At 36.4% G+C, this 25,403-nt stretch overlaps 1 protein-coding gene across 2 annotated transcripts in view; it reads left to right on the top strand.

The window, feature by feature from the left end:
* Positions 1-25,403, top strand: part of Pcca (propionyl-CoA carboxylase alpha subunit) — a 512,764-nt gene that overhangs the window by 174,132 nt on the left and 313,229 nt on the right. For both annotated transcript variants that reach the window (XM_004631187.2, XM_004631185.2), the window contains exon 8: positions 11,675-11,711. In XM_004631187.2, the coding sequence (XP_004631244.1) occupies positions 11,675-11,711 (37 nt within the window). The remainder of the gene's footprint in view (positions 1-11,674; positions 11,712-25,403) is intronic.

Below are 25,403 nucleotides of genomic sequence, written 5' to 3'. Positions count from 1 at the left end.
AAGTAAATAAAGGGGCCGGGGAGATGGCTTAGTACAGTAGGTGCTTCCTGGCAAGCGCAAGGGTCTGAGTTCAATCCCCAGTTCTGGGAAAAAAAAAATAAATAAAATAAATGCATAGGGTATTTTGTTAGTAACAAGGAAGGTTTCTTCTAATAATAAGCTTTTTTCAAATATGATCACAAAAATCAAAAGATTTCTCATTCTCATTGTTCTGGAAAGGGGAGTTGGTGTTTCATCCACTTTGGTGGGGAGATCCCTGAGTGGAGGGCTCGATGGGCATCAGATGAGCAGGTCATTGCCAAATCTTGACCTTGGCTATTAATGAGTCTTGAATGGTTCACTGAAACTTATAAGGTTTCTTCAAGTATCCGGTACTGCACTGGGGAATAGACTTGGTATTGCTTGTTTAACAGATTATTTTGATTGTAGGGAGGCTGATTTTTAATTTCCAACCTTTGTTCTATGGAATTTGGTAAATACTTTTTCTTTTTTCTTTTTTCTTTTTTTTTTTTAAGGAAGGAAAGGTTTATTTAGCTTACACCATCACAGGAAGTTTTAATGCATACTCAGCTGGCTCCAAGGCAGAGCAGCACACGGCAGAGAGCACCTTTCACAGCACCTTTCACAACGGTGGTGGCAAAGAGCAGAGAGCAAAGAGAATGGCAGCAGCTCAGGTGGCTAGCTAGCCTCTCACTCCTCCACACATTGTAATGCAAATTGCCTGCCCCAATACTTTTTCTTCTTGAAAAAGTAGAAGAAACATCCTTATCTTTTCAGTTGTTTCCTTTTTGTATACATTCGATGTATTCTGTTCTCAAATAATTAACATCATCATTGTTAACTTTAAGTATAGTACATAGCTTTGAATAGCTATTGCCTAAATTAATTTGTTAAGCCACAATTGAACCTTCAGGTTCTAGTTTTCAGATAAGCAATTATCTTAAAGAAGTATCTTTTTGTATTTTTGGAAAATATTTAAACTGTTAAGACCATAACAGTTTAAATCAGACTGATATCTCTAATATTAGTCTGATTTCTAGTTTACTCTTATTTCTGACACAAGAGACTACAGATATTTTTCTTTTAAACTTTGTTACATAGATTTCTTTTGTAGAAATTTCACATTCAATTGAAACTATACTACTTTTCAGTTTACAGTTTAGATTTATTGGCTAGAAGAATACGTAAGAGTGTTTGTGCAGCAAGAATATCTTCTCCCACACTCAGTGCCCAGTATTGAGCCCTGGACATATGCATGCTAGGTGAGAGCTTTACCAGTGTGCTGTGCTCCCTGCTGCACATGCAGGTTTGTCTGTGCAAATAAATGATACACCTGTAGTGTGATGGTTTGGATAATTGTGCTGGGGATTTCTCCTGGCTGATGGAAAAGAGCGGGTAATGCTTTGTTTTACGTCTTTTTAATTTTTTTCCCTTTTTCCTTCATCTTAATTTCTTATAACTTTGTTTTTTTTCTTTTTCCAATTTTGCATGCATGTATCTGATAATCAGAACAACTAATTTGAAGAGAAAACTATGCAATACAACAAACACTGTCAAATTCATATAATTTTGTTTATTAAAATTCGGTATCATTTCTAATTTTTTCCTTTATATTGCTATTGTATATTCTCTTAAAAAAATAGAAAAATTCTGAGATGAAATGAATTTTATCCATGCTAGAATATTCAATCTAAATCTTCTCTAATGAGAATGAATAAAAATACCAAATTATTTTATTATATATTTGACTTAAAGGAAAGAATAAAAGCAAGAGACTAATAAAATAATAATGAAAAATTTTGAACTATTTTATGGTATTAACAGTTTGCACTGGCAAAACATGTGTACTAATTTTAATGTAGAAAGTTCTTATTTTAATTCATAGCATTATTAGCCTACAGTATTTTTAAGACTAAATTCTTTTTTTGTGTGTGATTAGATTCTACCTTTTCCCCCAAGTTATTTTTATCATCAGCTTAATTAATGAGGTTTTAGTTTGCTTCATTTCTCTTTAAGATTGGAGTATTTAGGCCAGGGAGTTGGCTCAGTAGAATAAGCTCTTCACTGGCAAGTGCAAGGACCTGAGTTCAATCCCTGGTACCACCAAAAAAAAAAAAAAGAATAAAATTGAGTGTTTAGGATTTTTTATGGAGATAGTTACCCACGCTCTTCTATTTTTATTTTGTGTGGTGCTAGGCATTGAACATAGGGTCTCACACTTTGTAGGCAAGCACTCCATTCTGTTACATCCTTGGGGCAACCTATACTCTTAAAACACTGTATGAAGTGCCTAAGTGATATTCTGGAATTGTTTTCTTTATGATCTGTTATTCAGTTCTTGGATTATACTTTTTTTTGTTTTTTTAAATGTATCAGTTATTTAATTACATTCTTAGTAAGAAATTTAGAACACTAATTTATGAGGATAAATTCCATTTGTCAGAGCAGAAACGGATCACAGGTAGCCCTGGAACTGAGGAACGGCTTTGAATTTTGCTTAAATCTGTGAGTCCACCACTTTCTGATCCAACTTGCGCTGCTCTGAAATCTGGTATCTCTCTTTCTTGGTGTCGAAGATCTCACCCTCCTGGTGTCTAGGTTTCTGCAGCTTCTTCTTCTTGAAGTAAGCATCAGTGAGGTGTTTGGGAATTTTCACTTTGCTGATATCAATTTTTGTAGAGGTGGCAGTGACATTTCTGGTGTGTCCACTCTCTTGCCTCTACGATGCCCAGTGAAGATGATCAAGGTGGTGCCGGAATGATGCTAGCTGGAAGTTTCCTCACATGCTGACTGAAGGGTTTCTTGCCGTGGCTCAAGAGCTTTCAGAGCCCATCTTCAGTAGCGTAATATCTAGGCATTTTTCGAAGCTTAACCACCTGGGTATCTCCATTCTTGTTCCCACTGACCAATCTTGTGATCATAGCAAGAACTTTTTCCTTTTTCTTTTCAACCTTTGATTCAGCAGCTGTGTACTTTCTCTTGTACAAAGCCTTTCTGGAATACATAGCAGATTGGGAGTATCTACTAATTCCTCTAATCAGGACAGGATTTTGGCTGCAGTGGGACTGCCCCTTCTTGGACTTTTATGCCTTCCCCTTACTTTTTTTTTTTTTTTTTTTTTTAACCAGTACCACTGGCAGAAGCCTTCTTGACTTTGGGTTTCTTCTCTCTGGCTTCTCAGTTTCTTCACCCACCATCTTGCAAGATGGGAAAGAGCTTGGATTATACTTTTTATTAGAGAGAAACTAATGGTCTTCTTTGAGGGGAATATTGAGAATCAAACTCGAGACCTCCCTCTTTCCAGGCAGGCACTGTGCTGCTGAGCTGTATTCCTGGGTCTGAGAAACTAGTGAATTAAAATGTGTTTCTTTCTTTTTTTTTTTTTTTTTTTTTGGCGGAACTGGGGATTGAACTGAGGTCCTTGCGCTTGCCAGGGAAGCGCTTATTCCACTGAGCCATCTCCCCGGCCTTAAAATGTGATTCTTAAGTAGTTTTCTTGTACCAAGTATTTAACAAGTTTAGTTTTATTCAACATCTTACTGACTTAATCTCAAGAATTTATGCAGGTGAAGAATATGCAGGTGAATATGTTGAAAGAGGGAATTAGAATCCTAGCTTACTTAGTCAAGAATAGCATGATACAGATGTGATGACAAAGAGCTTAAAGTTCCCTTAGGGAGACCCTTAAGTCTCAAACAATACATTTTAATAGTGCTAAGCTTAGGGTGCATGGAACTCATACATGAGGCACAGTAAAACTAATTTATAATGTCATGGTAGATTTTCCTATGGACATGATAGCTAAGTGATATTTGAAGTAGTAGTGATCTTAGCTAAAAAGTAAGAGTTATGGTGGTTTTCAGCTATTTCAGTGGAAAATGCCTATCACAAAAGCTTGGAGCTGAGAGGCCGTTGGTGGTCTAGAAAACTGCATATGGACTGAGAGTAGACTATAGTAAGAGGAAGCTACATAAGATATAGATTAGGTAGAGGATACAGGCCATTCCTGAGATGTTGGGCTTCTCTGAATAGTTTGATGCAGAAGATTTAGAGGGTAGAATTGTGAAATTAAACATCTCATTTTGGTTTGCTGTGGGGAAGATGGATTACAGCAGAATTAAGCCAAGGTTGGTATTCAACATAGGTTCCTCTTTTTTCATCCAGGTAAGATATGACAGAAACCTAAATAAAATATGGGGATGTAGCAAAATAGATGTATTTATTGATGGTAAGTGTTGAATTTATAGGATTATGTGATCCATTTGATGTTAGGTGTGAAGTATGGGGAAGCCAAATGATTATATTGCTAAGGTTATTTTAAGATTCAATTATATTTGCTGTGTTGTTTTTACAATTGATCTAACTGTACTAAAGTTTAGAAAGATTTGAAAGTACAGTTAGACTTCAGTATCCTTGTATTTAGTATTTTTAGATTTAACCAAAATGAGACCGAAAGTATTTGGAAAAATTATGTCTGTACTAAATATATTGAGATCTTTTTTCTTGTTATTCTCTAATCAATATAGTATAACAACTATTTAAATAGCATTTTCATTATGTTAGGGTATTATAAGTAGTTCAGAGATGATTTAACATATCTGAGAAGATGTGCATAGGTTATATACAAATATTCTGTTTTCTGTAAGAGACTTAAGCATCCATGGATTATGGTACCTGAGTGTGGCCCTGTAACCACCTCCATGGATACCAAGGGAGAATTATAAATTAAAGCAGAAAGTATTCTGCATCTCTTAGAGTGAGTGGAAAACTCAAGCTATTCCTGAGCCCAAGAGTACTGATAAAGCTTTTTTTTTTTTTTTTTTTTTTTTGGTTTTTGTTTGGTACTGGGGAAGGAACTCGGGACCTTGTGCTTGTTGGGCAGGCACTTAAGCCACTGAGCTACATCCCTGGCCCCACTGATAAGTTTTATAAAGTAGTTTAGGATGACTTTTGTGTACAGATAGAGTTCTTATTCATGATACTTTGACACCCCCCCCCCCCGTGACTGATCCTATTCTAGGACTGCTTTGAGGAAAGTAAATTCCCAAGTAATTTCTATATAAATGAGTAGCAAGATTCTCGTCCAGAGAATAGAGAATTAAAGGTTAGTAATTAGGCTGTAGCAAGCAAAAAAGAATTATAGTCTGTACTATAGATGAGCTGATCCATTTGACACTAACATCACTATAAAAATATATTGGGTGTTTAACATCTGGGGAGAATGATGGCATTGGCTGTCTTTCATTGTGGGTTTTTCCTTGCTCACCAGCAGTTTGTGTACGATCTGATCCGGTGTATGCTATGAGATGAAGTGCCTTGTACTATTGTAGCTCTAGTATTAGTATAAAAGTTATAAAAAGTTCAAGGGAAAGTAATAACACAGGATGTAGCAGCTAAATCCAGGCAAGGAGGAAACAAACTTGTAGCTTGGGGTGGTACGCTGTCCATTTTATAGAAGACTGTGAAACTTAATTGTATGAATACTGCAGGCAAGATCCTATTCTGATGTTTCAACTTTAACTGATTTCATCTTGGTGGTAATGCATGCAGTAGTTACTCTTATTTTGCCCATTTTATAGGTGGGGAAGCTGAATTCCAGAGAGGCACACTTACCACTTGATGATAGTCACAGAGCACAAGCCCTTTGTCCTCAAAGCATAAATAACATAAAGAGCTAAATAAAATGAAGATAGTAAGGGGCCTGCCCCTTAGCTCAGTTCTTTAAGTGGGCTGCTTCAACAAAGCAGTCAGGCTCAGGTTGCTGTGGTTCCATCCCCACAACTCAAGCCAGCCAAACATGCCCTGAAGGCTTTCGGAACAACAACAACAACAAAAAAATAAAGATAGTAGAAAACAGGGAGATAGATCTTTTTTTTTTTTTTTTTTTTTTGGTGGAACCAGGGATTGAACTCAGGCCCTTGAACTTGCCAGGCAAGCGCTTATTCTACTGAGCTATCTCTCCAGCTCCCAGATAGATCTTTTGTAAAAGGAAAGAAGACCCAGAGATGGAAGGAGGGGATGGAAAAAATTAAGGTGTTTTATGTGCCTGTTAATTCCCTATGATGAATGTAATCATTATGTACAGCAAACATGTACTAATACAAATAATAAAATAAAATAGTTTAATATGTGTAAATTTAAGTAAATTTGACCCCGCCCCCCCAATATTAAAGTTGAACCCAAGGTCTTTACACTAAGCTAGAATTCCTAGCCCCTTTTAATTGTGAGACAGGGTCTCACTAAGTTGCCACATTGCCCAGGCTGAATCTGAACTCTCAGTCCTCCTGCCTGTGCCTCCTGTAGTACTAGAATTTCAGAACTGCACCACAAAGTCCAGCTTTCTTACTTTTTAACATAACTTTAATCTGTAGCTCTTCTATTTGAAAATGTATTGCCATGTGAAGTTTAATTTTATAATTTAATGAAACACTTTACTTAGAAATTACAAGTAGGGATGGGTAGAGTTCAGTATTGGAGTGCTTGGCTAATATACATCTACAAAAGCATTTCAAACTGTGAAATTGAAACGTGTTTCAAACTTAGAAAGATGTATGATGTAATAGAAAATGTACTTGACTAAGGAACAAGGGTTTGTAATGGGCTTGGTTTTGCCTAATGTCAGCAACATTTCACTCAGTGTTCTTGGTTTTAAACTGAAACCTGAGTCAAGTTCCTCATCTGAGCCACTTGCTGTCATTTATGTGAGTGTGAATAGATCCCTGTACTTCAGATACAAGTTTACTTGCTTATAAAATTGATGTGCTAGAGATGAGTACTTCCATTGGTGTTTATGAGAGTGTATCTTATAAGTCTTATTATTTTTATGAAAGCTGATGGATAGGTTCTTATTGAACAAATAATGTGTTGATCATCTTTACCAATTTGCTAAACTCAGGGGATTCTGTATAGAGCAAGACAGAGCTCATCATTTCCCTATAGACATTAATGTGGAGGGGCTGTCCTAATTGAAGGACAGGATGTAATGTGATCACAGCAGTGGTGTATAAGGTGGTTAAGAAGCAGTATTTAGGTAAAAGCAAAAGCATGTCCTGTCTGAATTCAATAAAAATAGTCATTTTTTTCTCTCCTAGAGTATTCCTTCCCACTCACGTGTCTCAGATCCCTCTCAGCTCTCAGTGTTTCTTTGTTCCTTCATTGGCCTCTTTTACACTATTCATTGGAGGCCTCCTACATGTCAGGTACTGTTCTAGGGTTTTGAAATACTGAACCATCTAGAAAAGGTTGGGAGCTTACATTTTAATAGCATAGAGAGATGGACAAGGTAAATAGTACTTAAATAAATAAGAAAATTATGCCAACATCTTCAAAATCAGCCAGAGAGAGGCCCTTCATTGTCTTCCTCTTAAAGTTACTCTCTCTCTTTTTTTTTTTTTAGGAGGGGAGCGTGGAACCAGGGATTAAACTCAGGCCCTTGCACTTGCCAGGGAAGCCCTTATTCTACTGAGCCATCTCCCCAGCTCCTAAAGTTACTCTCTTTAATGTGACTTGTTCAGACTCCTGCCATTCTGTTGTTGTTCACCATCCTTTCATGTGTTAGGTCTCTTTTCAGAGTTACTATGCCTGAAAAGATGCCTAGGAGTCTGTTTCTGAATTTGAGATGCTTTGTTGCCACAGGCCCTTTTTACCAATTCTTGTAACATTCATCACTAATATCATTTCTTAGCTGCTTTGTTATGTTTGACATCTGTTTTTTCCACAAATCTGTAAATTACATGACAGGATGGTGTCTTGTCCCTCTCCCTTGCCCCTTGTGTCTTCAGGACTCAGTACATAGCCTGTCTTAGTATGAGTTGATTCCATGGAAGAGGAGGAGTTCCTGGCTACGCTGAACAACCATTCTTCCATGCAAAGACCAGGAAGGGTGCCTGGAATTTGAGGTGCAGGGTAAATGATAGTGGAAATAGATTGGGGCTCAGAACAGTGACATAGGCTGGAAGGGTTAAAACCAAGTTTGAATTAGGAACCATAAAAAATTTAAATGAGTTTTAAAAGAATAATCATTTTTGAAAATATCTTCAGCATGGCTGATTTTAAACTATAAAAGTAGTATGAACTATGAAATTATGATTCTTACGGTATAAAATAAGTTCCTAAGGGTATATAATGCTATATAAAAGTTCTACTTCCTCAACTCAGCTGAACTCTTCTCTTCCTTTCTCTTTGCATCTTTCTCTCTTTGTCTTTTTCTCTCTACTCCTTCCTTCCTTCCTTCCTTCCTTCCTTCCTTCCTTCCTTCCTTCCTTCCTTCCTTCCAGATGATAGGTAGCTAGAAGGTAGATGTGTACAGATAGGGGAAAAGGTCAGGGGAATGGGGAGGAAAGGGAGAGAGGAATGATGGGATTGAAAATGATCAAGGCATGTTAAGTGTGTATACTAATTTCCCCAAATGAACAAACTTTATTATTGTGTTTTACTAACATACAAGAGGGGGTAGATAGAGAGAGGGAGGGAGGGAGAGAGGAAGGGAAGGAAGGAAGGAAGGAAGGATGGATGGATCATCGTTATATTTTTCAAGGCCATGCAGTGTTCCTTTTTTTTTTTTTCTCCTATATTTTAGGGAATGGTCTACAGGGTGTTCAGAGTCTCACTACTAGATCAGACTCATAGTGATTCTCCTGTTTACAGCCTCCCAAGTGCTGGGATTACAGGCATGTGCCACCATACCCAGTCTCAATTGCCATCTCAGCACGCCCCAGGGACAGGGCCAGCACAGCAGGCCGGGGATAGAACCCTTGGCCCCTGCACCTGTTGCAGGCACTTTAATCTGCTGAGCTATTTGGCCAGCCCTCAGTGTTCCATTTTTATCAGTGTAGTATTTGTGGCACTACTCCACTATTGAAGACCTGTTACATTGCTTCTCAGAGTTTTCTTATCAATGTACCAACACAGTAAGAGTAATAAATTTCTTTCTGTGTTTCTGTGCATGCATGCATGTGTGAGTATCTGTGAGGTGGTTGTCTTAAGAGTGAAGCTGCTGGGTCAGGACACACATCCTCAGACTGCCTTTGAAACTGTTGCACTGTGTCTTATGGCATCAAATGTGAGAGGTGTTTCTTCACTGTTCAAGTGCCACTCTTGACCATGATCAAAAATTAATTTGCTAGGTGAAGTGGGCTCTCATTGTCTTCATCTGCATTTCTGTAGTTATGATTAGACTGAACATGTTTAGTATATTAGCCTTTCGGATTTCTTTTTATTTGAATTTCTTAACAGTTCATCCATTCTTCTGGATGATTGCTGGTCTTTTAAAAATTTTTTTTGAAGGTTTTATTTTTTTATTTTACTTTTTTGCTTGTAACTTTACTTGGAAGTTTTACAGTGTCATGTACCAGTACCATTGACTTTGGGGCTCTATGGAAATTGTTATCTTTTCAAAAGTAATTTTATATAGCCTAGTAATAAAATAAATGTGCAGAATGACCATATTGTAGCTGAGTGTCTTTGTAGAGTTGGCTTGTGAAGCTAATAATAGAATTTCTAATGTTTAGTACATAATAGGTCTCCATTAAAGTTTTGTGGGGGATAAATGAGCAACAAGTGAAAGGTAATTTTTAAAGGAGATTGGTTTTATGTGAAGGTTTATTTCATAGTTTGATTTTCATAGTAAGAAAACTTAAGTACACTGATTAATTAAAAGATAGGATTGTTTGTGGCAGGTATCTTACAGAAATACTAGATTTGTGGCAGTTAAGAGGTTTTAGAAGTTGTGCTGTGTGCAAATACAATTTTTTTATATGCTTATAAGACATCTATAGTACATGTGTGTATAAATAAATGGCAAAATCTAGCTAGTGAATTCTATGAATTATTCCTTAAAACTTGCCTGCTAGTTCTTACCTCAAGGTGACAAATATTTTGGATAGCAGTTTAATTTCTCTGAGGTTGTCTTTGACAAATATACTATTACACATTTGAAAGAAATGTTAAAAGTTGCCTTCTAGGCTTATTATAATCCAGTCTTCATCAGCCATCACTCTTCCTGCATTTTGTTCAAGAGGCCCTAATTGTTCGCATTTGGCAGGTTTAACACTTCCTGACAGAGAGGCTATTAAAGGCAAGTATTCTCCAATAACTGTCACTGGCTGGAACAAAGAACCTTCCAACTCAATGTGTGGAAACCACTAACATTCTTAAATGACCCTTTTCATGGATTTTTATCCTTTTAAGCTAAAATTTGGAGAATGTAGAGTCAGTGAAAACAGCAAGGTGTAATAAAGCAGTAAACCTTGATTTTGGGGGTGCTGTTGGGTGGGAGGTATAGATTTATCTCTGACTTGAAAACAATTGTTATTTGGAAAATCTCATTAGCAGATGTGACTGCTTGGAGTAAAAAAAAAAGACTTAAAACTGATGTTGCTTTCAGGACTGCTTTGAACTTAACAAGCACCTATTTGTGGAGCAGACTGACTAATGAAAGGAAATTAAATTTTTCTGACAACTTCCCCTGCCAACCTCCTTATTCAGGGGATGTTATTAGGTACTGAAGACTTTTAAGGAAGATTTTTTTTTTATTAGACATAAATGAACCACTTGTAAACATCTCCTACCTCTGATTTAGGGGAAGAGTCTCTCATGGTTGTTCTACATTTTAAATATATTAACTTAAAAGCTTAAGAATAGCAAGCTTCACTTCACCCTAGTATTTTTAAGTTTTTTTTTTTTTTCCTTTTAAGTCTAGGCATAACCAGCTGGTGGTTTCAAACATTATTGATAGTTTATTTTCTGTCATTCAATTTTAAAAAAAGCAGAATTGAAAAGGAGCTTGGAGCTTAGTATTGTCTTCATTGTTGTATGGGAAATGTGTCAGGAGTATTCTTTGCTGGGTGTTAGGTAAGAGTTAATGATCAATGAATGACTTAAATTCAAGGGAAGTTCTTGCCTTTTTAGCTACTTAGAGGTACAAGTGGTCTTAGTTGATAGTTAGTGGTAACTAATCCTGACATCAATAAACTTTTCCTTTGTATCAAACTGTTTGGGGGAAGGCATTTTATTTTCCTTCTTGGAGTTTGGCAGGTTTTTTCTCTAGGGTTCATTTGAATGTAAGGTTTTCATTTATGCAGCAAGCTACAACTATAAAGCTAAAACCAAGTGTATGAAAAAGAGAGATGAAATAAAAGATAAGACACAAAAGGTAAAGGAGATTACCTTAAATAATTTTAAATATTTGGTAATTCCTACATATACTGGATATTTACTATTTTCTTTCTGGAAGATTGATCAAGCTCCTCCCAAACAATAGAGAATCAACTCCCCCTGCCGACAGAACCTAGGAAATCATGATATATAAATATTAAGGACAAGCTGGCTGTGGACAAGCTTTAATTATCTGATTTATGATTCAGTATTGATTGTAAACATCCAAATTCTGCCATAAAATTCCAGCAACTACACCAAATCATTGGCAACTGTGGTAGTGCTTCCTGCCAGCTCATTTCAAACCCCTTTGAGTTTCTTAATATAATAATGATGAGGTAGAATTTACATTCCACTTATGGTATTAATTTTACATTTCTCTGAATGAAAAGGGTTTGAAGGTTGTAAAATTGAACATTAAATGAATCAGAGGAGACAGTAGTGCAATATACGACTGCCCTAAAGACATTGTGCAATGCCTCATGGGATTAATGTTGAGTCTCATTTCCTGCTGTTACAGGATGCAGATGAAGCCGTCAGAATTGCGAGGGAAATTGGTAAGTTCTTAAATTAACTTTGGTAGGGTTTCTGTGTCTTTTAGCAGATTTGGCTGAGTAAACATGTAAGAAGCAATTCCTATAAAGCAAATATTATTCTGGTAGTTTTAGGTTTCTGATTACTTGTTGTTCGAAAGAATTTATCAGTTGAATTACCATATTCTCTTTTGTAAGATGAATTTTGTAGCTAATTAAAAGAAGGAATTATCTAAAAATCCTTAAAATTGAGATTAATGTAAATTTGTATGTAAGTAGTTAAATACGTTTATGGAGTTAAACACATGTATGATTAAAGTAAAGATATCATGTTTGACAAGATTCTTCAAGATTTGCCTGCTACTAAAATATTTAGTATGAAATTTAAAAATTTTATCTTGCTAGGAAAGATAGAGTAGAATGTGGGAAATTATAATATTCTGAATGGAGTAAAGGTAAATTGAGGCCATTGTAATGACTATTGTACTTTTTAATTAAAAATATTCATGGTGCTTACGAGAACAGTTGTACTTTCAGCACCTGCTAATTGAGAAAATGTGTAAGAGCATACAGTTGTTGTGGGTTAATAAAGCCAATAAAAACATTGCAATTTATTAACCCAATCAGTATTGTATACATTTGAAAGAAATGTATAGCAGGTGAGAGAAATTAGGCAGTGCTTATAGGGATTCTCAAGTATCGTTAAGACACCCTATAATTTCTATGGCCAAATTTTTTGGCATCCACACTAACATTTCTTGTAGTCTTATAGTTTTTATTTAGAAAAAAAATCATCTACAGTTGGAAAGTATTTGATTTGGCAAAATTTATATCGTTGTGATACGTAGAAACATTGGCCTGAAAGTGATCAATCACAAAATAAGTATATTCTTTGTCAATTAGACCAGGCTAGCATAACAGTTATTTAGTGATAACTGTTTAATAGTTTAAAGAGTTATTTGGCTTGTTGCACTGGTCTTTTTAGTCTGGTTTGGCTAAATTATTTTGATTTTGTTCCTTACTATTTCCTTGCTTTGCTTTTAAAAATGCCCTGGATTTAATACTAGGCCATAGAAAAAGATCTTACTTTATCCATCTACAGCTTTTCTTAATCATTTATTCAGAGCTGTCAACCTTTTCATAAAGGATTTTGATATTTCACAGTAAGGTTTGCTACATGCTGAATAAATCGAAAGTTTGAAATCTTTGGCATTCTTCAGTGCTAAGAGGCATATAATACATCTCTTGGTTTTTGAGGAGAGACTTTCCTAAAATAGTTTAGTTTTATTCTATTATATAAAGTTTAAAACTCATTTTGGTCACCTACCTTATAGGACATAATAATGCTAGTTATAATAATAAAGAACATATTTAGAGAATTTTAGGGTAACAATAAAGGGTTAAAAGAAAGTTCTAGAGTTATATTTTGATGCCACATTTTGAATTATGAATACTGAGCTTATGAGCATTTTCTTTGAATAAGTGATAGCCTGCAGATCACTTTGCTTCTGTTTGTGTTTTTTTTTTCCCACCCCCTTTTTATAACCTGTGACTCTAAAGATAAACAGCTTATCATGATGGCTTCTCTGATCGACTCTCATTACTTTGCTGTCTTCCATATTTTAATGCTGTGCTTTCTTTCTTTTTGAGTTTTATTTTCTCCTGCTGATGTCTCCTAAGTTCAATCTAAATTTCTATTTTTATACTTGGGCATGTCCACATGATTCCATGTAATTTTTTGTCTTTTTAAAATAATTTGTTCCTTATTCCTTCACTTGTGAATTAATGATCACAATCATAACTACTGCATACAAGGGTACTAGTGTTTTGCTTACACTAAATAAAGGGAAGCCATAAAATTTGAGGTGAAGTAAAACATAGTAAGGAACCAGGGCCATCAACTTTTATAAAGCTTTTGGAATTTCCCCAAGAACCCATTCTGAATCACCACAGAAGCCTCCCATAAAACCTTTTCCTTAAAGTACTAGCTTCTAAAAGAAATTACATATTATGAAAGTCTTTTGGTTTTATGTTGTTTGGTTATCTATTTTTCCACTACTTTTATTTATCACTCTTAGCTACGTTATGATTATGGTGGGCCATCTTGACTTCAATTAAGAGGTAAACTCATGTTGATTCTTAGGGAAAATGCATTCCTTGCTTTAAACAACTGAATTATAAAATCATCAAAGCTGTCCATTTGTAAGTACATGTCATCCTTTCCTAGGTTTCTTTTAGTTTTTTTTTTTCCTATTTTAAATGGTAAAAATGAAATTGATCCTGTCTTATGTGGTGATTCCCTATTTCCAGTCTGTACATTTCTGGAAACAGCAATTTTTGCTGCTAGAGTTGGAAACTTTTCAGGGTTGATGTTTTAGTTGCTTTTTACATAAAAGCAGCCCATATTTGTAGATAAGTTTTTTCCATGTGCCAAGTAGTTTGGAAATGTTGTTTCTAATGCTCATTCTTGTGTTAAATTATTTTCATTTAGGAACCTAAAAGGATTAGGAATGTTAAGTAATTTGCTCAAGGTCACTGAGCTACCAGTTTAAATTTCAATTTCTTTGGCTCTTAACACCATCTTTCATTGGCTAAACTAATGAGATTTCAGGATAAGAGCTGAGTTGAGTCATTGTAAACCACTATAAGGTACTTAGGTATTTTATATGTGGAGTTAAAGAAGCAGGCAGTCTCTGATCATTGACTGAGGTGAGAGATAGCTAAGACTTAATATGTCACTGAATGTAGTTGTTTTTTTGGACTCCCTTGTCTACCTCATTTGCACTCCTGAGTTTTTCCTTTGACCTCTAACTTTAGAGAAATAGGGCTATTGTCTCCCAGTTTATCTGTAATCCTAATTGTAGACAACAGTAGTGGGTAATCTTGATGTCCATTTAAGTTTGATCTTTTTAGTGGGCCAAAGTCCTTAATATAATCAAATAAACATTCATTCTTAAAAGGAAAAGAGATTGTAAATCTAAACCTGTCTCTTAACAACTTCCAGGCCATTGATATTGTTTCTTTGCCTTTCTCGCAATCACAAATTATACTCTATTTAAATGAAACTAGGGCCCGCTAGATCAGTGGACTAACGTGCCTGCTTAGGCAGGCGCAGAGACTGGGGGATGCCCCCTGTGATTTGCCAGCCCTGCCCCTTGGGGCACCCTGAGACAGTGATTGAGATTGGGCATGGTGGCAGGAGCACCTGTAATCCCAGTGCTTGAGAGGCTGAAAACAGGAGTCCATTCTGTGTAGTGAGGCCCTGTAGACCGTGTACTAAGTATATTAAAAGAAAGAAAGAAAGAAAGAAAGAAAGAAAGAAAGAAAGTAAGTAAGTAAGTAAGTAAGTTTTTTCGGCTGGAGCCATGGAGGATGTAGAAGAGAAGAAAAAGAAGGTTCCTGCTGTGCCAGAAACCCTTAAGAAAAAGCCAAGACATTTCACAGAGCTGAAGATAAAGCGCCTAAGAAAGAAGTTTGCCCAGAAGATGCTTCACAAGGCGAGAAGGAAGCTCATCTATGAAAAAACCAGGCACTATCATAAGGAGTACAGCAGATGTACAGAACTGAGATCCAAATGGCTAGGATGGTGAGAAAAGCTGGCAACTTCTATGTCCCTGCAGAGCCCAAACTGGCATTTGTCATCTGGATCAGGGGTATCAGTGGTGTGAGCCCAAAGGTCCGCAAGGTGTTGCAACTTCTTCGCCTTTGCCAAATCTTTAATGGTACCTTCGTTAAGCTCAACGAGGCTTCAATTCACATGCTGAGAATTGTGGAGCCATTCATTGCATGGGGTACCCAAACCTGAAGTCAGTGAATTAACTAATATACAAGCATGGCTATGGCAAAATCAGTAAGAAGCGAATTGCCCTGACAGATAGCTCATTGATTGCTTGATCTCTTGGTAAATAGGGAATCATCTCCATGGACGATCTGATTCATGAGATCTGTACTGTTGTAAAACACTTCAAAGAGGCAAATAACTTCCTGTGGGTGTTTAGGTTATCATCTCTATGAGGTGGAATGAAGAAAAAGACCACCCATTTTGTGGAAGGTGGAGATGCTGGAAATAGGGAAGACCAGATCAACAGGCTTATTAGAAGCATGTACTAAGATATCTACCTTGCTGTTTTTATGATTTGGTCAGTTAAAAAAGTATCTGCTTCCAAATTGGGGTGGGGGGAAGAAACAAAGAAGTGAAACTGAAGTCTACCATCCCTTCAAATCCACTTCTCCTGCAGTAGCCACATCTCAGTCAATGTTACCCCATTTACTTCAGCCCAAACACAGCATCCATCCTAGAAGCCTCTTTGCCTCATTATCCTACTGAAAATCTCATGAAGGTGTTGTGCTGTCAGTCCTTCATTCATTGTGTATTTTAGGTGCAGTACTCACTGTCTTCATTGTCGCCACTGTCCTCCAAAATACTATTGTCTTTTGCAAGGGCTATAACAATAGTTCTTGAACTTCTTTTAAAAACATGTCAAAGCCACTGTCCATGTAGCAGACAATGTGGTATTTTAAAATGTCAAAAGGGGATGAATACATTGTACCACAGGGTGTCCCATCCTGACTTTATGCCCTCCAATGATTTGTTGTACTTACATAAACATAGGTCCTTGCTTTGACTACCATTCCTGCCTTTCTCTTTAACCTCATATTCTGCTGCTCCTTTTCTTGTCTGTGTGCTTTAGTCACATTAGCTTCATTGAATACACCAACTTTTAGGATCTTAGGACTTTTTGGGGGCGGGGGCTGAAGAGGATTCAGGACAGAGAAGATCTGGAAGACTTTTGCTTAGTCTCAGTATGTTTGTTAAATATTGTGTCTTCAGGAGAAGATACTCTACTGTTGTTGCAAAGTCTTTCTGTTCTATAACCATAACTTTCTGAGTAGTCCTCATGATTTGCCAATAATTTACTTGTTCATTGACCTCCCCCACAATGTTTTATTTTGAAAAGTTTAAGTCATACAACATTTTGAAAGACCTTTATGGTCTATACCTGTACATATTTAGCACTAATATTCCATTATTAGCTCTTTCTAGGTTATCACTTATCTATGCATGTATTGGCCCATCTTATTTTTGTTGCATTGTTAAAGTAAATTGCACATACTGGTATGTGTTCCACTGAGTATGGATAAAGCTCTACTTAGACTGGGTGTACACAAGGCCTGGCTTCCATTGTTAGCATGGGAGTAGGAGGAGGGGTACTCCAACATACATGTCATTAATTTAATTAAGTATTTGCATAGAGTTTTATTTTGGTACCAAATTTGTGTGTAATGTGAACAAAACTTGCCTATATTTGCAGATTTTGTTATTTGCATATATTGCTGTAACTCCCAGCTCCACTAAGGCAACTCCAGAGAACTCTTTCATGTTCCATCTATTCTCACTCTATAGTTCTAGAGGTAACCTGTTCTGTGTTTTTATACTAATGATGAGATTCTTAAAAATTGAGATAAAATTTAAATATTGTAAAATCAGCTTTTCAAAGTGTACCATTCATTATTTTTAAACTTATTCCCAAGGTAGTAGTAACATCAGACAAAATAGATTTTGAGTGTGACACTATTTTTTTTTTTTTTCTGAAAGAGAATTATGCTTTTATTCCTTGTTTTGCCAATTAGGCAGGCTGAATAGTTTGCTTTTTGATGATCAATCAAAGAGACCATATCCCATATCCTCATCTGACTCCTCCAATTCTTCCTTGGTTTCCACCTTGGCTGGGCAGCTGCAGCAGCAGGAGCAGCAGTGTGGCTGCGGTGACAGGGGCAGCAGCCACAAATGCAGATGGATCAGCTAAGAAGGCCTTGACCTTTTCAGCAAGTGGGAAGGTGTAATCAGTCTCCACAGACCAAGCCAGGACCCGCTTGTACCCATTGATGCTAGAATGGGGCACTGATGCAACAGTTGGGTAACCAATCTGCAGACAGACACTGGCAACATTGCAGACACCCTCCAGAAAGCGAGAATGCAGAATTTCCTCTGTAATGTCAAGGACTTCTGGGTTGTAGATACTTCCATTGTCAAGCACTTGCTGAATTATCAGCCCAAAGGAGAATGGGGAGATGTTCAACATGTTCAGGAGGGTTGCCTCGCTGGCTCCCACTTTGTCCCCAGTCTTAATCAGCTGTACATCACTAAGGATTTCAATGGTGCCCCTGGAGATTTTAGTGGTGATGCCCAGAGCCTGGAAGAAAGAGGTCTTCTCAGGCCCAGACCAGAGCTCTGAGCAGGCACGGTGAATTCACATGGTACAATGGCACCTGCATGGGCAGCAGCAGACACTTTATTGGCCAGCAGAATATCCCTGATCTCAGTGAGGTCCTCCTTGGTGAATACAAAGCCCACATTCCCCTGGATATGAGGCAACAGTTTCTCCAGAGCTGGGTTGTTTTCCAGATGTCCTTGTACGTCATAGTATTCTTGCCCATTAGCACCACGGCCTTCCCTCAGGGGATATTCGGATTTGCTGCATCTGCTTGGAGCCCACATTGTCTGCTCCCACAGTGAAGCATTTTGGATAATCATCCAAAGTTGGATGATCTTTAGGAAGTAGTTAGATTTCCGGGTCTCCCTGTCTTCCCTGGGCATCACGGCGGTGTGTCAGGGATTGCCACGGAGGGATTAAAGATGGTGTCACTCTCTCAAGGACGCCTGGAAAGACAGCCTATTTCTTTTTTTAAAGACAGGGTCTCCAAAAAGCTACAACTCTTGTTGCACAGGTGCTGCTTTACCTTGGTCTTAACCATCCAGTAGAAAAGTATGAAGACAAAATATAGGAAGTAAAGCCATGTTGTTATGTTGAGCTGTGGGGGACTCAGGTCAATAATTTCTGACATTGCCAGTTAGACAGAAGACCCAATGCTATTATGGGCTACTGGCCTCTTTTAGAATATTTTGCTGAGTTTACACACCTATAATATTCAATAACAGAACTTAGAAAAAATGGAGTATACCTATGAATGTCCATTTTGTATCTGTGTATTCAAAGTGGTTGGGATAGATATATAGTTGAATTCTCTTAATGAATAGAATGATTTGTTCTAATGGTGTTTATAAAATAGGATCACAAGTCCACTTCTTGTACAGCAATTAACCACTAAGAAGAATATATGCAGTGTATTATTTGTTGAAACTGTACTTCCGATTTGATTTGAAACTATCTCATTGCTATCTGTTTATCAATAAAACTTTGAAAAAAAATAAATAAAGACAGGGTCTCAGTCTGCAATTCAGGCTGGCCTTGAACTCACTGTGTAGCTGTCACAGTTGTCTGACTTCATAATGTCTTCATAACTCCCCATAGAAACTTGATATCCATTAGTATTTAGTCCTCATTTACCTCCTGATCCCTAACAGCTACTAATTTAGTTTCTGTCTTTATGGATCAATTATAGATTTTTCATATAATGGAATCATATATATATATATATATATATATAATGTTTCTTTAGTTTACTTAAAAGTGCTTTCACAGTTGATCATATATCAAAATTAAATTCCTTTTTATGGTTAAATAGTATTCTATTCAATGCCACATTTTAAAAATTGTTCATATGTTGGTGAATGTTTGGGTTGTTTCTACCTTTGACTGTTGTGAATAGTGTAGCGCTGAGCATATGTGTGTATTTTTGTGTGTCTGTTCTCAGTTATTTTGACTTATATAAAGTAGGGGTGAAATCGTTGGGCTATATGAGAACTTTTTTGGGAAACTATTAAACTCCCTTTGATTGCTATGTCATTTTAGATTTCTACCAGGAACATAGGAGGTTTTCAATTTCTTGCCAGCACATTTTTTGTTGTTGCTCTATTGAGAGAGGGTCTTGCTATAAAGTTTAGGCTGCCCTTGAATTAATGGCAGTCCCCCTGCCTAAGCTTCCCAAGTGCTGGGAGTATAGGCATTTGCTACTGCACTGGGCTTTGTTATTTTTCAATTATTATCATCCTAGTGTATGTGACTGTCTTATGCCAGCAGAATATATTAAAAAACATTATTCAACTATGTGGTATCTACTAGAAACTCATTTCAGTTTTAGAGACTTTTTAGACATTGAAAAAAAAATAGTTCATGAGAACAGTATCCAAGAGGGCTCTGATGGCTATAGTAATGTCAGACGAAATAGACTGTGTGTGAATTTTTTTTTTTTTTTTTTTTTTGGTAAGGATAGGGTCTCACTCTAATTCAGGCTAGCCTTGAACTCACTGTGTATCGCAGGCTGGCCTGGCATTTGTGGTTATCTACCTATGTCAACCTTCTGGATGCTGGGATTACAGGCATGTACCACCAGGCTGCTTCAAAACATTGAGACAAATGAGGTATTTATATATCGATTAGCAATTTTAAATGCATACACACCAAAAAATAGATTCCTCCTAAAATAAAACAAACACAGAACTGAAAGGAGAGATAGTTCTTTGCTAAGAGTTGGAGACTTTCCTACTACCCTGTAAATATAGACAGACTAGATGAAAGCTTTTTAAGGGACTAGAACACTTGAACAGAGCATCTAGGTATTGTTGATGTGCATAGACCATTCAAGCCAATAAAGTAGAATGTACATTTTCCTCAAGTGACTATTGAAAAAAGAATAATTGGGCTAGGAATATAGCTCAGTAGCACAGCTCTTGCCTGGCAAGCACAAAGTCCTCAGTTTGATTTCTGGGAGAAAGGAAAAGAGAATTGTTGAAAGGAAAATTAAAAAAAAAAAAAAAAAAAAAAAAACAAATTTGAGCAATTTGTCATGATGGATGGCTATTCTCTTAAAATAGCATGGGATTCTCTGCAGTACATGAGTTCTATTTGTCTTTTCTTCCCCCTAGTTACTGGGGATTTAACCCAGGGCCTTAACAACGAGCTATATCCTTATCCTTTTTAAATTTTGAGACTGAGTCTTGCTAAGTTGCCATTTGACCAAGCCGCATTTGCATTTGTGATCCTTCTTTGTATTAGTCTGTGACTGCCTCTGTCTCTGCTTCTGATTAGTGTGTGGGGACTGTTGTACTCCTTTCTTCCATGGTCTGACTTACTTTTCTCATCTTACTTTGATTAGTGTGAAATTTTTAAAAAGTTGTGTGTTTATATAGAGGAACAAATTGTTCATATTTAAGATGGATAGAAATACTTGGCCAATCTTGAAATCATTATTTTTGTCATTCTGTGCTACTTAGGATATCTTTATGTTGTTTATACTTCTATGTTTAAAGTTATATTGAAGAAACTTTGAAAAGTAATTTGTATGTTTCTAACAAATGTATATCCTTTTTATTTATTTACTAATTTGGCTCTCCGATATGCTTAATATCCAAAGATATTTAGTAAAAAAAAAAAAAAAAAAAAACTAAACAAAAGTTATGTTGAAAATTTTAGTAAATATTCTTTCTATGTGTTGTTCTTTGTATGAGGCTGATTGTAACTAAATAAAGATTTCCATGTAAAAATATTCTTTGTGAAACACTTTACAGAATGAAATGTATGGGGCTGGAGGTATAGCTCAGTGGCAAAACATTATTTAGCATGGGTGAGGTTTTTTAAATTTTTTTTTGCGGAACCAGGGAGAGGTTTTGAGTTCAGTCCATAGCACCGAAAACAGAAAAGTGTGAAATGTTTATATTGAAGTAATGTGGTCATTTGAATTTAGAATGATAGCCCTTGGAGATGGAAACATGTGCCCTGTAGTCTTTATTTTTTTTCTTTCTCACCATTATATGGTGTTTTGGCTTGTGTCTAAATGTTTCCCCAAAGCCTCATGCTCCTCTCATAAGTGGAGATTTTTGAAGGTGGCTGGGTGTAGGGTTTATGAATATGGATTAAAGTTGTGTGATAACTAAATTAGCCCACTGATTGGTTTAGCATAGTTCTGATTTGGAAAATGGGGAGTCCCTCCCTGGTGGTTATGGGTGGCATCAACCAATAGGCTTGTAACTTGAGTGAATGAAAGGGGAAGTGAGGCTTGTTGCTTGCCTCTTGTGGCTTTGCAGCCTCCTGCCTACCCTGCCATGGACTGTTCCTCCTCTGCCACACCCCACTGCTGTGCCATCTTGCCTTGGAACCAGGTGACTGTGGACTGAAAGTTCTTCAGATAAATCTTTCCTCTTCTAACTTTGAGCAGTGAAAAAATAAGATATATTGGAACTTACAGTTTTATTTTCCAATGTATACATTTGGACTTAAGCAGAATTTTGTATGATTTTACTGTGTGCTTTACTGTTATATTTTCTCCAGTGTCCTTTTATTTCAATCCTTCATTTTTTTTCTCTTGTTTCATTTTTTATTCTTGCATACCTTTTTCCTTGCCTTTTTTCTATTACTTGATTGGAAGAAGAAACTATGTATAACATTGAGGCATAATATGGAAACACACTGCAATATGAAACTATACTAGTTTGTTTGGAAACTTTCTATGAATGGCTTCAGCTTTATCTGTACACTGATTTCTCATCCATGTAAGAGAGTTGAGGGTCTTTTTTTTTTTGGTACCAGGGATCGAACTCAGGATCTTACACTTGCCAGACATGCATTTATTCTACTGAGCTATCTCCCCAGTACTGAACATATTACCAGGTTTATAGTCAGGTTTGTAATTGTGTAGAGCCCAGGTTTTTTTTTTTTTTTTTTATTTAGTACAGGGTCTACAGGGTGTTCAAGGTCTCACTACTAGATCAGACTCTTAGTGATCCGCCTGTTTATAGCCTCCCAAGTGCTGGGATTACAGATGCGTGCCACCATGTCCAGTCTTGATCTCTGTCTCAGTGCACCCCAGGGGTGGAGTTGCCACAGCAGGCCCAGGGATCGAACCCTGGCCTCTGTATCTGCCTAAGCAGGTGTTTTAATCTGCTGAGCAGTCTGGTGGCCTTGGGGGTCTTATTATTTATCTGAGTAGAGGGAAATAGGCCATAAATAGGGAAATAAATAAAGTCTGTTATTCTGTATAGTTACTTCTACCAAATTAGTGATGTTATGTTTTAGTATATTTCTTATATATGTATATATTAACTTATTCTTATTAAATTAAATATATATTATATTTAATGATTGCAGCACTTACTGTTAATGTTACATATAACAAATTAATAATTATAAAATTAAATGCATTATATTCAATATTACATGTAAACTATATATAATATATTAATAGAACATGTTTGTCAATTTGCACTTCATTAATATACATATTTAATAAACAAAACTATAAATATATTTATGTATATAGGTATAAGGCCAACTGAGGCAAGAGAAAATACTCTGTGCTCACCCACACTTTTTCATTCTCCAGTGGGAAAAACTCAGAATCACCTTTTTGGGATAGTAGTAGTAGAAATGTAGATAATTCACAGTCAAAACTGTTAGATAATGTAGAGATCCCAACTAGTATTGATACAAATGTGCATCACCTCGGTGTGAATTGTGCCCAGCTAAATGGTTCACTTCAAATTATGTATAACTAAACTAACTATATCTAATTTGTAGTAAGGCAACAGTAAAATCAGTAGATGATTACAATCAAATAATACAAAACAAATACATACATTCATGATGGAATTTGTATCTCTATAATTTGTCTGAATTTGAAGTCTCTCCCTGTTTTTACCCACAATAGGCATTTTTCAGTGTGGCCACAAGGTACATTGCATCCAAATTTCCCAGTAGATTTTGAATTAGATTTTTTTGAATAAGTCTAGCAATGTGCTAATTTCCATTCAGTTCTGTGCTATTCTCATTAGTTTAGCAGGGCTTGTGTACCTCATTTTTATTGTCCTTTCTTTATGGGGTTAAATAACAAAATATTTACTTTATGATACATTTTCTCTTCCTGCTGGTTAGCTTGTAGGGTAAGAGACGATTTTTCTATACTGTACTTATGTTGGGACCTAAAATGGTGGAGAATTTACCATCTGCAATGTAATTAATCACAGAGACAGGAAGTACAGAGGTTTCAGGCTTGCTTTCATGATTTTCAGTTCATTGTATCTCATTATGTGGCTTTGTAGATCATTTAGTTTCATCTAATTTCTAGAATTCACCCACTTCTGTCCAGTTTCACCGCTACCGTCTTTGTTTAAGCTGATGCCATCTCTTGCTGACATCACTGTCATAGCTTTTTCAGTATGCTCCTTCATAAAAGAATGCTTTAAAGGCAGACAGACTCTGGAAGTTTATTGGGGAAATGTCTCTCTACACATTTGGACAGTGAGGGAAACTGTATTGAGTGAAAAGCTGAACTGGGATGAGAGTGTTAGTCAGCAAAGGCCTCAACCTTATCCAGAACAATGTTAGCTGATCTTAACCTCCTCTTGCCCCCAAGCACATTTATCTCATCAGAATTATTACCACTTTCTTTTTTTTTTTTTTTTCTTTTTTTTTTTCAAAGTTTTATTGATATTACCACTTTCTGAAGCAGTTCAGGAAGTCCTCTTGTGAATCTCTTTAGTTGTGCTGTCCTGGCTGTCTCACTGTCCTGAGATGATTCAAGATATTTACCTTTCATGATCATTTTGACTTTGAAGAGCCAGACATTTATGTTATTTTTCAATCACTCTTTGTATACTTGCATCAAGTAATGCTAGGTGTGGCCTCTCCCTGGGATGTGGCAAGACCTTAGCAAGCTGAGCATCAGTCATCTGTCAGTTGCCAATACTTGGAATAATTGGGTCAGATAATCCTATTTTATATTTTATGATTTCATTTTTATTTATTTTATGATTTCATTTTTATAGTTGTTCATTTCTAAGTGTTTTCAGATTTGCATTATGACTTTTGGCTCATGTTAGTGAAATGCTGGAAAACAACTAAAAAATTCAATATTGTATTATAACATAGATGTCAAACATAATTGCTTTGTGGTCCATAAATATATCTTTTTAATTTAGAATTTTTCAGATTTGATGAAAATTTCTTTGAGTCATTCACCCCAAATACATATTCCATATGTGTCTGAAAAGAATGCATACCTTCAAATTACTACATGCCATGTTTTATAGATGTCCAATAAATCAAGGCCACTTATTAGCATAAGTGGGATATTGAAATAATGTAGCTGTTTTTTTAAATGTATTTATGATAGGATCTACTGGGTGTACAGGGCCTCACTGCATAGATTGGTCTTGTAGTGATTCTCCTGTTTTCAGCCTCCCAAGTGGCTGGGATTACAGGAGCATGCTGCCACGCCCAGTCTGAATTGCTGTTTTAGTGCATTCTGGGGGCGGGACTGGCATAGCATACTGGGGATCAAACCCCCATCTCTGGCTGCTGTGCTCTGCCTAAGCAGGCGCTTTAGTCCACTGAGCTATCTGGCTGGCCCTTAATCTAGTTAGTTTTGGATATTCACTCTTGAAAAAGTGGATTTCCTAATTTTTCTTGCTTATCAGACTTTGCCTATCTTAAATCAATAGGTATATTATTATCAATAGTGTAATATGTATCTTCTTGACTAATTTCACTTTATGTCAAAGTATACTAATTTTTATTTTGCTTACAAAGCTAATCTGACTTTAAAGTGATATTAATATGCATAAACAAGACTTGTTTTTATCTTTGTATATTTTTTCATCTTTTCCATGTGCTAGTGAACTGCTTTTTCCCCCCATAATTTTATTGAGAAACAGCAATGAAACAGTTTCAAACCAAATTGGTAGGACAGTTTCAATAATTAACACATTGCATACATTCTTCCTAGTGGTTAATTGCTGTACAAGATGCGGACTTGATATCC

This window comes from Octodon degus, unplaced genomic scaffold (assembly GCF_000260255.1).
Source record: "Octodon degus isolate 3935 unplaced genomic scaffold, OctDeg1.0 scaffold00039, whole genome shotgun sequence".
In the NCBI taxonomy this organism is placed as follows: Eukaryota; Metazoa; Chordata; class Mammalia; order Rodentia; family Octodontidae; genus Octodon; species Octodon degus.
Note: the sequence above shows the minus strand (reverse complement) of the source record. Positions and strands in the feature narration are given on the sequence as shown.